Genomic DNA, 15,484 nt, shown 5'->3' with positions numbered 1-15,484 from the left:
CGTGTCCCCAGGTATCCATTCATTATGCAGAGAAATACAAATGTGTCTTGCTTCAGTTAAATAATTAAGAGTTTGTGAGTCAATCGACCTTTGAACTATTCAGCATGTATTTAACTTAAAGTGGACCTATCATGCTACATTTGAATAACATAGTGTAGGACCATACCTATATAAGGCATATTTATACTTTTTATTTTTCAAAATACCAAACAGATCATGCATTTTAGCCATTCCTCATTTCGCTCCATTTAACACTGTCTTTGCATCATGGGCTGATTCTGTGAGAACAGCACCATCTGGTGGCCTGAAATATGTACTACAGCGTCTCCAGCACTTTCCAACGGCAATTTCCGTGGCTGTCTCCTCCTGATTGGTGGAGTTGGCCCAATAGCCGTAGCGCCACTTCTGTGACGTCATAGAAGTGTTGAAATCTGGATCAGTCTGTATCAGATCCGTTGCAGCCCCTTTTTAAGAGATTTGGGTATGGAGGAAAATAGAGAGGGTTGTGTTTTCTGACACTTGGTGAGTTCCCTGGAACACCGGGGACACATATTCATGTATACAAGATGCACGATAGGTCCCCTTTAAGTAAATTGTCCTTAAACACCAATATAAGCTGTTCTGACTTTAATATATAGAGGTAAGTGTGTCGGTGGATGTTTAGCTGCAACAACAAGAACGTACACTTTCACACAAAGTAAGAATAACACACTTTATTATCAGCTGCTTTAGGATCAGTACAAAATCATGTTCAAATTATTTACAAATATTGGTACTCCTGAGGCAGAATGTAGGCGCCACTGAAATGTCTTTAAGGATCTGAGTGATTGTGCTTAAATCTACAAAAAATGCAGTTTTCTGATGGATTTAGTGATGTCCATTTGTGCAGTACGAAGGCAGCTTCAGCAAATTCTGTGCATATACTGAGTCTCTGAAAGGAGACACGTGTTCGTTCATTCAGTGTCAAATAATCCACTGTTTCTGTGTTTGGGGAAGGGGCTTTTTGAGGTCAAAACTCCAGCTGGATATCAAAAAATATCTTCAAAATCTGCTTTATTTCTTTGTAAAACCTCTAATCTTCACCTGTTTCTGGAGCCCATCCCAGGTCGGATTTGATACAAATCTTTTCACTGTTTTCCGGTTTAAATCGGCAATTCTTTGTAAATTTCCATATATTTCTAACTGATGTAGAATGTCTTTACTCGCTTGATTCAAACACAGGAATCTCATATTGATTGAAAGTGAATCACTCCTTAAAGTCTATCTGACCCGGAGCAGGAAGGTCCGGATCTCCATCGGCCTCAGAGTCACCTCCCATACGGAGCGCTCCTGGAACTCCTTCAGCAGCGGCTTCTCACCTGGAGAACAAGATTCAGGTGTGTATCAGTATGTAGTGTCTCTACTTTAAAGAGTCCTCTCCTGCTGATGCTCAGGTGTATATCAGTATGTAGTGTCTCTACTTTAAAGAGTCCTCTCCTGCTGATGCTCAGGTGTATATCAGTATGTAGTGTCTCTACTTTAAAGAGTCCTCTCCTGCTGATGCTCAGGTGTATATCAGTATGTAGTGTCTCTACTTTAAAGAGTCCTCTGCTGCTGATGTTCAGGTGTATATCAGTGTGTAGTGTCCCTACTTTAAAGAGTCCCCTCCTGCTGATGTTCAGGTGTATATCTAGTGTCTCTACTTTAAAGAGTCCTCTCCTGCTGATGTTCAGGTGTATATCAGTACGTAGTGTCTCTACTTTAAAGAGTCCTCTCCTGCTGATGTTCAGGTGTATATCTAGTGTCTCTACTTTAAAGAGTCCTCTCCTGCTGATGTTCAGGTGTATATCTAGTGTCTCTACTTTAAAGAGTCCTCTCCTGCTGATGTTCAGGTGTGTATCAGTATATAGTGTCTCTACTTTAAAGAGTCCTCTCCTGCTGATGTTCAGGTGTATATCAGTATGTAGTGTCTCTACTTTAAAGAGTCCTCTCCTGCTGATGTTCAGGTGTATATCAGTGTGTAGTGTCTCTACTTTAAAGAGTCCTCTCCTGCTGATGTTCAGGTGTATATCAGTGTGTAGTGTCCCTACTTTAAAGAGTCCTCTCCTGCTGATGTTCAGGTGTATCTCAGTATGTAGTGTCTCTACTTTAAAGAGTCCTCTCCTGCTGATGTTCAGGTGTATATCAGTATGTAGTGTCTCTACTTTAAAGAGTCCTCTCCTGCTGATGTTCAGGTGTATATCTAGTGTCTCTACTTTAAAGAGTCCTCTCCTGCTGATGTTCAGGTGTATATCAGTATGTAGTGTCTCTACTTTAAAGAATCCTCTCCTGCTGATGTTCAGGTGTATATCAGTATGTAGTGTCTCTACTTTAAAGAGTCCTCTCCTGCTGATGTTCAGGTGTATATCAGTGTGTAGTGTCTCTACTTTAAAGAGTCCTCTCCTGCTGATGTTCAGGTGTATATCAGTGTGTAGTGTCCCTACTTTAAAGAGTCCTCTCCTGCTGATGTTCAGGTGTATCTCAGTATGTAGTGTCTCTACTTTAAAGAGTCCTCTCCTGCTGATGTTCAGGTGTATATCAGTATGTAGTGTCTCTACTTTAAAGAGTCCTCTCCTGCTGATGTTCAGGTGTATATCTAGTGTCTCTACTTTAAAGAGTCCTCTCCTGCTGATGTTCAGGTGTATATCAGTATGTAGTGTCTCTACTTTAAAGAGTCCTCTCCTGCTGATGTTCAGGTGTATATCAGTATGTAGTGTCTACTTTAAAGAGTCCTCTCCTGCTGATGTTCAGGTTCTTTGACAACCAATGCTTGGATCACATGAGTCTGGAACAATCCTACACAGAACCCCAAAGTGATGGTGACCTGTACCTGTCTGTGGCGTCCAATCAAAACGCTTCATCTCGTCTTTCCACTGATTGGCCGACAGGTTCATTTCAGACACGCCCAGCAGCTTCAGAGTGGAAAACATCTTCTACACACAAAGTGGTAGAATTAGCAGTCATTGACGATAAGTAATGATTTAAGTTTCAATATGCATATTTACGTTATTTCTTTGTATTACGATACTTAAACTGTAAATCTGTTTGGGTTTAATTAAACAGAAATATAACATTATCAACATGTACCTAAAACTAACCTAATAACTCTTTTTTTTTTACCTGTATGTCAGTAGCAGGTGTGTGAGGTGTACCAGGTGTGTGTGTTAGGTGTGTGTGTGAGGTGTGTCTCAGGTGTGTGTACCTGCAGGTCGACAGTCACAGGCTCCGAGTTCACTTTGCTCTCTCCTCTCTGGAACTGATGCTCCAGTCTGAGCAGCAGAGAGTCCTCGTCCCACTGAGTCAGAGTGAGGAGGTGAACAGCAGGGGGCAGCGCAGCCTGGAGCCCCGAGAACTACACACATAATTATTGTTGGGTTGTAGTTAGGGTGGGGTATGTTGTAGATGATGTTATGTAGGGCTTTTAATGTGTCTGTATTGTACATGAACTCACCAATTCTTATAATTATACTTTTTTAATCTTAAACTTGGGAATACAAAAATCAAAATGAGATAAAAGTCTCTCACTATATAACCACCACGGCACCCGGTAGACCCCCCCACACACAATAACACAGACTACAACACCAACCAACTGTGTGCAACATGTGCCGTCACTAACTGTGCAATATATACCTGGCTGCTAAATCCTCAGAACTGTTACAGCAGCGCCAAATAATTAGCAAAACATTATGATTTGTGAGCAAACATTTCATTATTAAGATTTGTTTTTATTTCTCTCTCTCAATCCTCCTTAGCAACGGGCGTTACAGTGCTTGACAGCGGTCTGTACTACTGGATTAACAACGTGTCATATGTTCTGAATTGACCAATCAGAATCGAGTATTCAACTAAACCGTGTAATAAAAATGTCTGTTACTGATGGCCAGCTCCTTTTCTGATTGACCCCCCCCCCCCCCCCCCCCCTAATCTGTTATTATTATGATCATTTGACTAACCTCCAGGCGGGTGTCAGGGTGCAGCTTCCCGTCAGTGAAGCTGAGGAGCGGCTGCAGGACCACCTGCTGGGCGAGGGGTCGGTGAGCGTCCGCAGCGCGCGCGGGGGGCTGCAGGGACAGCAGGACGCCCCCCCGCACCACCAGGCCCTCGGGGAAGATGTCCGACGTCTCGTTCAGAGGCTCGGCCACGCCTCGGACGTCATCGTACAGCAGGCGGCGGTGCAGCTGGGGGGGAGAGGTCATATAGGGAGGCAGTGCATGTGTTGAAGGGACTCAAAACGGTGTAATAAACCAAATAGTTTCAAATATTTTGATTGAGAAGAAGCATGCAAGTGTAAGCAACAGAACAGACTTCTTTGGGGTGGAAATCATGCTTCCCTTTTTCAACATAGAAGACAGACAGAACAGCCAACAAGAAATAATAAAGAATAAACATATCATGACAGGAATAACATACTTAATGACGTGTATGAGAGTGTGTGTGTGAGTGTGTGAGTGAGTGAGTGAGTGAGTGAGTGTGTGTGTGTGTGTGTGCCTTACCATGATCTCCAGAGAGCCGTTGTGGATGCTGCCTCCTCCCTGAGAGCGATCCGTCACCACAGTGAGCTGGTTCTCTTCATCCTGAACACACACAGTATTAAACGAGTGGGACTAGAGGACACTAACTCAAGTATTTTTTTTTTTTAAATGCCACGAAGAAAATATACTAAGAAATATTGACTTTCCAGAGAGAAGTACAACACTTTAATTAAAGCTCATTTTCAAAAAGTTGGGTTTATTCCTACAGTTTTTTTTTTTTACGAGTGGTAGTCCTGTGTCAAATGTCTGAAAACATCATATTTAGTTAACCTTCAAAGAGAAATGACAGAGATAAGTGTGTGTGTGTGTGTGTGATGAAGCTGAGTTGGAGGTGTACCCACACACACCCACACACACCCACACCCACACCCACACACACACACACACACCTTGATGAAAGCGCGGGAGTTGATGGGGTAATAGTTCCCAGCGATGGGCTCCGACTGCCTGAGGGTCCAGGAGGGCCGGAAGTCCTTCCTTCAGGACGAAACAACACATATCATAAAGAAACAATGTCACCCTACAGCTACTGGGCTCTGTCTCTCTGCCTCACCTCCTCCGCAGCATCTCTCTGCCGTTGGAGTCCGTGTAGAAATACTCAGAGGTTTTGATGCTGGTGTCGAAGCGAGTGATCACTTCCTTCCCCAGGTCGTCACTGAGGAACACACATACGGACACAAACCGTTAAAATGCAGCTTATATAACATGTAGATACACCTGTACAGTAATAAGTGATACACTGACCCTATGGGCACGGGGCCGACGGTCCACTCCAGCTCCAGCTCTCTGCGGTCAGAGTACAGCCGGACCACCTGAGAGACCCAGGGAGAAAACACCTGCCGCACCTCCTGCACCACACCGCCCTGAAACACAATAATCCTCTCATTAAACTCTAAATATACAGGACTGTCTCAGAAAATTAGAATATTGTGATAAAGTTCTTTATTTTCTGTAATGCAATTAAAAAAACAAAAATGTCATACATTCTGGATTCATTACAAATCAACTGAAATATTGCAAGCCTTTTATTATTTTAATATTGCTGATTATGGCATACAGCTTAAGAAAACTCAAAAATCCTATCTCAAAAAATTAGAATAGTTCCTCAGACCAAGTAAAAAAAAAAGATTTATAACAGCAAAACACAATCAAACATTGGAAAATGTCCATTAATGCACTCAGTACTTGGTTGGGAATCCTTTTGCACGGATTACTGCATCAATGCGGCGTGGCATGGAGGCAATCAGCCTGTGGCATTGCTGAGGTGTTATGGATGCCCAGGATGCTTCAATAGCGGCCTTTAGCTCATTAGCATTGTTGGGTCTGGTGTCTTTCAGCTTCTTCTTCACAACACCCCACATATTCTCTATGGGGTTCAGGTCAGGGGAATTTGCAGGCCAATCGAGGACAGTAATGCCATGGTCAGTACACCAGTTACTGGTGGTTTTGGCACTGTGGGCAGGTGCCAGATCATGCTGGAAAATGAATTCCTCATCTCCATAGAGCTTTTCAGCAGACGGAAGCATGTAGTGCTCTAAAATCTCTTGGTACACAGCTGCATTTACTCTGGGCTTGATGAAACACAGTGGACCAACACCAGCAGCTGACATGGCTCCCCAAACCATCGCTGACTGTGGGAACTTCACACTGGATTTCAAGCAACTTGGATTTTGCTCCTCTCCAGCCTTTCTCCAGACTCTGGCGCCTTGACTTCCAAATGAAATACAAAACTTGCTTTCGTCTGAAAAGAGGACTTTGGACCACTGTGCAACTGTCCAGTGCTTCTTTTCCTTAGCCCAAGTCAGACGCCTCTTCCGTTGTCTTGAGTTCAGAAGTGGCTTGACCATGGGAATACGGCTATTGTAGCCCATTTCCCGGACACGTCTGTGAACAGTGACTTTTGATACCTGGACTCCAGCTTCAGTCCACTGTCTTTGAAGCTCCCCCAAATTCTGGAAGCGACTCTTCTTCACAATGCTGTTAAGGCTGCGGTCATCTCTCTTGGTTGTGCAGCGTTTCCTGCCACATTTCCCCCTTCCAACAGACTTTTTGTGGATGTGCTTTGAAACTGCACTCTGTGAACAGCTTGCTCTTTGAGAAATTTCTTTTTGTGTCTTACCCTCCTGATGGAGGGTGTCAATGACGGTCCTCTGGACAGCAGTCAGATCAGCAGTCTTCCCCATACTTGTGATTTAGTTTACTGAACCAAGCTGAGTGTTTTTCAAGGCTCAGGAAACCCTTGCAGGTGTTTCGAGTTAATTAGACGATTCAAGTGATTCGTTGAACACCCTACTAGTATACTTTTTCATGATATTCTAATATTTAGAGATAGGATATTTGAGTTTTCTTAAGCTGTATGCCATAATCAGCAATATTAAAATAATAAAAGGCTTGCAATATTTCAGTTGATTTGTAATGAATCCAGAATGTATGACATTTTTGTTTTTTTAATTGCATTACAGAAAATAAAGAACTTTATCACAATATTCTAATTTTCTGAGACAGTCCTGTATATATCAATAAAAAGAATAACCCTAAGAGTGTAGTTGATAATGTATATATACGATCAGCTGCTCCACCTGGATGCTCTCTGTCTTGGCGGAGCTGCTGATGACGAAGGGGGTCGAGGAGTTGGGTCTGAAGATGTAGGCGCCTGAAGGCTGGTCACTACGGGCGTCATTACCATCACTGGCATTGTACCTGGAACACACACACACACACACACACACACACACACACACACACACACACACACACACACACACACACACACACACACACACACACACACACACACACACACACACACACACACACACACACACACACACACACACACACACACACACACACACACACACACACACACACACACACACACACACACACACACACACACACACACGTACGTGTCAACATGAAGTATTCATTTTAGTTTACACTTCTCTCTCAGAGTAATACTCACCAGTAGAAGTTCTGGGTCAGTTTGATGCTCTGCTTGGTCTCCAGGTTGCTGAGGCCGCTCAGGAGGCCGGTGTCGGGGTCAAAGGTCACTCGTAGGAACTGGAGAACATGGACACACACGTAAATAAAGATTTGGAACAAACTGCTCTCTCTGGCAGAAATAGGAAATGCCAGAACTTTTCGTAACAACGGTTTCAAAACACACTCAGGGTGTTTCTCAATGTCAAGTAAGGCTGCTCCAAAGCCACTATTTCAAGCATACTACGTCATCGAGTCCCGCTGAAGGACTGTTCCAATGTCAAGGATCCTTGGAATTCTACCGAGGCCGGGTAACTTCGTAGCGAGACATTTCGAGGCTGCACATGTGTAGACTCCGCGGTCTTAAAATCCCCACAATGCTTTGCGCACGGACCAATGACCAAATCTTTGGCGGAAATCGCGCTCCATTTAAGGCGTGGCCTCGCATATGACGCACACCTGTTAGCCTGTTCCACCATTCTTCGTTTTCCGAGGCTAGGAAGGATTCTTGCCTCGCTTCTGAAGCAAGTGACTCGGAAGACATGTGCTACCAAGCAAGCGTCCTCGACATTGAGAGTTTGTTCGGGACTGGTCCCCGATTGCACCGTACAAGAAGGCAGAATGTCACAGTATTAAACGAGTGAGACTAGAGGACACTAAATCAAGTATTTAAAAAAAAAATGCCACGAAGAAAATATACTAAGAAATATTGACTTTCCAGAGAGAAGTACAAAACTTTAATTAAAGCTCATCTTCAAAAAGTTGGGTTTATTCCTACAGCTTTTTTTTTTTTATACGAGTGGTAGACCTGTGTGAAATGTCTGAAAACATCATATTTAGTTAACCTTCAAAGAGAAATGACAGATAAGTGGTGTGTGTGTGTGTGTGTGTGTGTGTGTGTGTGTGTGTGTGTGTGTGTGTGTGTGTGTGTGTGTGTGTGTGTGTGTGTGTGTGTGTGTGTGTGTGTGTGTGTGTGTGTGATGAAGCTGGGTTGGAGGTAAATAAAGACATTTTGGTATATTTCTAAAACTTCATTTCATGATAATAGTCAAATGAAAGGTGGTCATTAAAGGTCATTAAAGGGGGGGTAGGTAATTCACTTCAGAATCACTTTTTGTTATATTCCATGGAATGCTCTTAACATCACGATAGCAATGAATATCTGAAGTGCTTTGACAACAAATCCATAAAAAACGTCATCAGTGGAAGCCGGGGCGCTGTAAAAAGCACGACCAATCATCTGAGCCGGCCCGGCTAAAGTAACTGGATGGCCTACCTGCCTGTCAGCCTTCCATCTGTGCACACACTCATCTCGTGCCCTCATTGGTCATGTGTGCGTTCGTGTGTGTTGGAGGAGGTGTTGCTACTGGTGCCGTTTGTTCAGGTTTTTGTTTGTTGTTATTGTTTTGTGGGTTTGATTATGTTTCTTGTGTTGTCTCCCCTGAAAATACAATAACAAATATTGAAAGAGAAAAGTGCTTTCTCATGCTAACAGCTCTCCACACCTTGTTCTGGATGGAGGTGGGGGTCCTGGGGGAGGGGGAGGCGGGTGGAGGTCCGTCTTTCAGCAGGGACACGGAGAAGGTGGTGAAGCCTAGAGGAGGAGCCTCCGCCTGGAACAGCAGCTCTCTGAGGGCGGAGCCTCGACTCCTCCTCACCTCCTGGGTGGAGGAGGCCACCGGGAGCACCTGGACACACAGAGCAGTTTATCTGAGAGGGGGATTTCATTTCAGAGCGAACAAGTGACAGAAGAGAAACACATGAGGGCTGGAGCATTACGTTGAAAAGATGAATCTGAATTATATAGGGTCTGGATTATTTGATCAAATGCTGTCCAAACAAAAAATAATAATAATAGTTATTACAGAAAAGACATTTCAGAAATGATCAAACTGCCAATTGAAATTAAGTACAAAAATAAATAAATACATGTAAACAAGGGCTGGAGAATACTTCAATATGCAAGTCATTATTCACACACACACACACACACACACACACACACACACACACACACACACACACACACACACACACACACACACACACACACACACACACACACACACACACACACACACACACACACACACACACACACACACACACACACACACACACACACACACACACACACACACACACACACACACACACACACACACACACACACACACACACACACACACACACACACACCTGGCAGTCCACAGGTTTGCCGTTAGCGTCTGTCACTTCATATGATGCTCCGTTAACCGGCAGCCGGACCGGGTAAGAGACGGGGCGAGCGAGAGGGTTGTACACATTTACTGAGAACTGAGAGAGAGAGAATATCAATACAAAAAAGGATGAATAATACTCTAAACGTCCCTGCTGTGGGATCAATAAACTCATTCTGATCTGTTTAGATATATAGTTTATATCTACATCTATATAATTATGTTAAATTCGAGGTGAGCATTTATACAAAAATGGAACATTAAAGGAAGGAATGAACGCTATCTGTGTGTGTATGTTTGGACTCTATTAGTGTGTGTGTGCTCATGTTCACGTCTTATTGTCAAGGAGATACGAATATTAGATCAAATTACAAATAATGAATCAGCTCAAATTGGAAAAACTTGTCATTGTCAAAATAGTAGATGCAGTTTTAAATAAACATTTAAATGCAACGCGGAGCGAAATCTTAATGACATTGAGGTTTCCCAAAGATAACAGCTAAAGCTCTTGTCTGTCTGTCTGTCTGTCTGTCTGTCTGTCTGTCTGTCTGTCTGTCTGTCTGTCTGTCTGTCTGTCTGTCTGTCTGTCTGTCTGTCTGTCTGTCTGTCTGTCTGTCTGTCTGTGTGTGTGTGTGTGTGTGTGTGTGTGTGTGTGTGTGTGTGTCTGTGTGTGTGTGTGTGTGTGTGTCACCTTCTTGCTGGCCTCAGTGAGAGGACACACACTGATGTTGAGGTTGTCGCAGTAGGTCCTCTCAGCAGTCGATCCACTGAGAGCAGCCAGACTGTTACTGACCAGAACCTGAGAGAGAGAGAAAGAGAGAGAGAGAGAGAGAGAGAGAGAGAGAGAGAGAGGGAGGGAGAGAGAGAGAGAGAGAGAGAGAGAGATTATATCTATGTCTATCCCAATCTGGGAAATGTCTGTGTTGCAGCATAAAAAGACAAGGCATTGCACATTAGAGACATTGAAAGTGGTTCCATAGTAAGTTGAACAGTTAGTTTACCCGCACAGCTAAATGCATTTTGATTGGATGATACAGGATCTGGTTTCTGAAGCAGCTTTACCTGGCAGCGCTGCCAGCCGTTAGCGAGCCTCCTAGCGTAGTCGTTAGCGACGTGCTGCTTCTCCGTGCCCGACACCGCGTCGTGATGCTGAGCCACCGCCATCGCTTCCTCTGAGAAACACAGACAGGAAGTGAGTCAGGAATATAAACAACATTTGTGCTAACTGTCTGATTCTTGATGTCACAATTTGATTGAAAATCTTATTATTACATTAATGTAAACACACAAAGGCCAAGCTAAGTTTTACAGTCAGTGCTAGGGAATAATTTGACTAGGTATTCAACCTTTGACCCAGTTCATCATTTTTTCCTTCCCCACGGCATAGGTCTACGGGTTGGGTATCGCTGCTGTCTCTCTTAAGGAGGGGTAGTTTACTGTTCAGGGACGAAGGTTCCCTGGCGCACATTCACACTATGGACGAGAGCTCTAGTTAGATTCAGGGTCCATATTGTTTGGTCTCACTGATAAAGAATGTTGATTATTACACTCCGAACTAGTTAAAACCTCGAGCTGCAGAAAGAGTTCTTCAGAATTGGTTTGGAAACCTCTGTGTCAACTCGTGACAGACCACCTGTCTCGTCAATTCTCCGGCCGTAACTCCAAGTAAACCGTCGGTGTTTGCCATCAAAGCTCCAGCTCTCCTCGCGCCTCTCTTACCTCATTCACACCAACGCAACTCCGGTTCAAGCTCCGTGCTAGAGCTTTTCAGGTTCAGAACCGGTTCTTCGGTTTGGCTCCGGCTCTTTGCACACCGCCCAGAGTCCGACTGGTGCTGCGTCATTGCGTCATCGTTTGCGTCATGACGTAACCGTTTGCGTGCCTGCTTCATAAAGCCAAACCGCGCGGAAACCCCTCACAGCTGACACCGACAGCAATGGCCGATTGTGCTCCAGCTTCCTCTGTACCTCTTCGGAAGACCAGGTTCCCAGTAGGTAGCTGGTCTCTTCAGTGGACCACTGCTGCTTGTTAACTTTCTCCATCGTTGTGTACGAACTGGATAAAACGACGGCTTTTTGTTGTTGTTCAGGAGTTGATCCCGCCCCTGCCCCTGCCCTTGCCCCCGCCTCGACGTAAGCGTGACGTATGCGGTGCTTTTGCTCTGGCCTGACAATTTTTTGGTGCTCGAAACGAACCGGATTCCGGAGCTAAGAGGCTGCTCCGCTGCGGTGTGAACAGGAAAACCGGTGCTTTTCAAGCTCCAGCTCCGAACCGGCCCTGAAACACCGTCGGTGTGAATGAGGTATCTGAGTCCTGACTCCAATTGCTTCAGAAGTTTCCCCACATTAAGAAGTAATAAACAGGGTCTCACTCAGGGTCTGGCTGTCCCCCTCCCCAAATGGGCCCTTCCTGGAGCCTGGACCTCCGAGCACCTCCAGCTGGTTACACGTCTGAAACACACAAAGACACACACTTATAATGTACTGTATGTCAACATGTAAGACACCGCTGTATACAGATCCTGAGCTATAATGAGAGATACCGTAATCCCTTTTATTGTTCAAGTATAATAGTGATCGTAAAGCTCTATTCCGAATACTTTGAGGTCATTATTTTGCTTTCTAAGCTTCACTTTCACCATTCGGAGATGTAGACATTTGCATGATGTCTAATGAAACTTTTTTAAATGAGAATGTGTTAATATTGCTTTTTACTTTCAATGCAAATGAATGGATGAACCCCTCTCTACCTGCAGGTTGCTGTTGCTGATCCTCTCGTATCGTTTCAGCGCCGGGCGGCTGGTGAAGTATCCGGTCCAGAAATCGTGAGCGGCGTCAGCGTACGGGAAGAAATCATCCGTCTTCAGAGCCCTGGGGGGAAAAGAGGACGTGAGATTACTCTTTCATTGAAGCTGTCATTATGGTTAGTGTCGTGTCAAATGATCAAACACTCAGATTGATTGGATTCTTCCCTCTGTGGGGAGGCTCCGACTTTTACTTCCTGTTTCGTCATGCATGTATTTTCCATCCCTTATCTCACTCATAATGTCTTTTCTTTTGTCTTTATCTAACTTTGTGTGTCAATTCTTGCTCTTCCAATTGTTTCTGTCGTGTCAAATGATCAGATAATCACTTCAAACATATAGTCTTATACTCTGGTTGCCTTTTACTCTGTTCAATTGTATTTGTTGTGTATTCTTGTATGTGTTTAGAGTCATATGTTAAGGATTTACATTTCAGGAGGGTGAAGGAAGTAAAAGGTGGATTTGCAAATGGTTAAGGACGAGGGGGTTTAACGGTGGGATGTTAGATGACGTCTAAAGGCCCTGACACACCAAGCCGATTCAGGCCGTCGATGACCATCGTGTCTTTTCGGCCGTGCCAACACCTTTTTGGCCGACTGCCTACCGATTCAACATGCCGGATCGGTAGGCAGTCGGCCAAAGGCTGTCTGTCAAATAAATCACTCTGATTGGCTGTTCAGCTAGCGAATCAGTGCACAAGAAGTGAAACGGAAGTGAGGGGCCCAAACAAGCAAGTAAGAAGACCAATCTGAGATTTCCTTTAACTCCAGCTCTCGACACAGGTTGGGGAAATCCCCTTGAGCTTCTCGCTGTAGAGTGAACATGGAACACGCTATTTGTTGTTTGTTTATATCACGAAGTCTGTTCTTCTTCTCTCGGTTATCACGCAGCCTGTCTTCCGGTTGTTGCCTCTTTTGAATGACGAATACACACTACCGCCGCCTGCTGGTAAGGAGAGTTATTACCACTCACGCATGCACAGTTCGTACGTGCTTCTTGGCCGTCGGCTGAAGTCTTTGCGGTATGTTCCAGTGCGACGGGTCCGTCTGTGTGAGTTCTTTGGGTCAGATTGGTGTGTCCGGGCCTTAGGGGAATTTAAGGGTGGGACTAGTTGGCTATCTCTCTACTATATAGTGTTTCTGTGAGCTGTGTTCGGGGTGCAGAACTTCTCTATCCTCTGAGATGAAGCTGCTCTGTTCCTAGCATTAAGGATCGATGCCACTTGTATATTGACTAAATATAACAAAAGACAAACTTGAATCATTGATCGGTTTCTCTTAAGAATTTCCTCCACAGTTATAAATCCACGTTTCGACTCCAGAAAGCAGATTTAAAGAGCTCGTTACCAGGTGCTGTTGGCTCGGTGCAGCTCCTGCAGGTAGCATGACGGCGTGGAGTAAAGCACGTTGACCTTCCCTCCGTTCGCCTGCTCAGCGTTCACGTAGCGGATCAGCTTGTCCAGGTTCTTGTACCACAGGTTGGCGTTCTCGTACTGGAAGTCTGAGCCCATGGTCATGATGATGTGGTTCGTCTTATACACCAGAGACTGAGGGAGGAGAACGAAAACATTTTTACTTTAATCCAAAGCGTCTTACAATAAGAGTTTAGTTTATACCTATACTAGAATGTGCAGGTTTACAAGAAAAACATTTCAAAGAAAAGGGAAAGCAAAGTTATCAAACCGTCAAAGGGACTAATCTACCGAATAGTTTTATAAAGGAAATTAAAGATTAGATATATTTATTAGTACAACAAATATTATGACATGATTCACAATAAAACTGAGGCTAATTTAATGAAAATTGTACAAAAATAATAATGTAAAAAAGGGTAATAAGATCAAGGTTTGTCCCAAAGGTCTGAAAAGTTCACCTAACGTAACGTCCACACGGTTCCGTCGCGTGCTTCAACGGAGACGCTTCCCATTCATTTTGAACGGGCTGACGTCATGCTTTGCCGAACTGCATTGTGGGTCCGTCGCGTCGCTTTGAGAAGAGTTCAACTTTTCAAGTGTTGACGGAAGCGCCAGCCAATCAAATCATATGCCAGTACAAGCGCCAGCCAATCAAATCATATGCCAGTACAAGCGCCAGCCAATCAAATCATATGCCAGTACAAGCGCCAGCCAATCAAATCATATGCCAGTACAAGCCCTAGCCAATCAAATCATATGCCAGTACAAGCGCTAGCCAATCAAATCATATGCCAGTACAAGCGCCAGCCAATCAAATCATATGCCAGTTCAAGCCCTAGCCAATCAAATCATATGCCAGTACAAGCGCTAGCCAATCAAATCATATGCCAGTACAAGCGCCAGCCAATCAAATCATATGCCAGTTCAAGCCCTAGCCAATTAAATCATATGCCAGTTCAAGCCCTAGCCAATCAAATCATATGCCAGTACAAGCGCTAGCCAATCAAACCGCGCGCTTGTGTGTCCGGGGCGGGAGATTAATCTGATTGGTTGTTCGTCGCGCGCCAGACACGCCCACCCGCAAGCTCGGAACCATGTGGACGTACCGTAATGCGGAAATGCCTTAAAGCTGCAGTACCTCTAATGGCCAGCAGGTGGTCAGATTTTATGGAAGTCTATGAAAACATGTCGCTAGTCCTCACCTGATTTATGACCTCAGTAATGGTTTAAAACAACTGTCAAATGAAGTGATGTTTCTGACCTGACTGTTGGCGATGGCGACGAAGCGGTTCACCACGTCGTCCACGTTGTAGTCCTCCAGCTCAGGGTCGTCTCTGATTGGTGGATCGTCACAGGACTGATCCCAGCAGAAGCCCGTCGGGGGGTTGTACCCGTTGGGAAGGATCCCTGTTGGGGGAAGGAAGGTGAGATTAACCGAAAGTGACAGACTGACTCACAAAACCCCAAATGGAAAAAAATGAAATGGTACCGGTGAAGAGGTCGGCCATGGGGG

The 15,484-nt window shown here is 44.5% G+C and overlaps 1 protein-coding gene across 1 annotated transcript; it reads right to left on the bottom strand.

Moving 5' to 3' along the window:
* Nucleotides 1-698: 698 nt before the first annotated feature.
* On the bottom strand, nt 699-15,479 carry man2b1 (mannosidase, alpha, class 2B, member 1; the record flags this gene model as incomplete). The annotated part of the gene is made up of 19 exons (XM_079682809.1): nt 699-1,358; nt 2,849-2,951; nt 3,221-3,370; nt 3,975-4,199; nt 4,515-4,595; nt 4,943-5,030; nt 5,107-5,208; nt 5,298-5,416; nt 7,133-7,253; nt 7,519-7,616; nt 9,041-9,223; nt 9,735-9,851; nt 10,446-10,553; nt 10,817-10,926; nt 12,126-12,204; nt 12,504-12,624; nt 13,904-14,103; nt 15,233-15,378; nt 15,461-15,479. The coding sequence occupies 19 exons, from the start codon at nt 15,477-15,479 to the stop codon at nt 1,261-1,263; spliced, it is 2,268 nt and encodes a 755-aa protein (XP_079538935.1). The 3' UTR covers nt 699-1,260.
* Between the last annotated feature and the right edge of the window lie 5 nt (nt 15,480-15,484).

This window comes from Notothenia rossii (assembly GCF_949606895.1).
Source record: "Notothenia rossii genome assembly, chromosome: 1".
In the NCBI taxonomy this organism is placed as follows: domain Eukaryota; kingdom Metazoa; phylum Chordata; class Actinopteri; order Perciformes; family Nototheniidae; genus Notothenia; species Notothenia rossii.
This window is presented reverse-complemented; position numbering and strand designations above follow the sequence as displayed.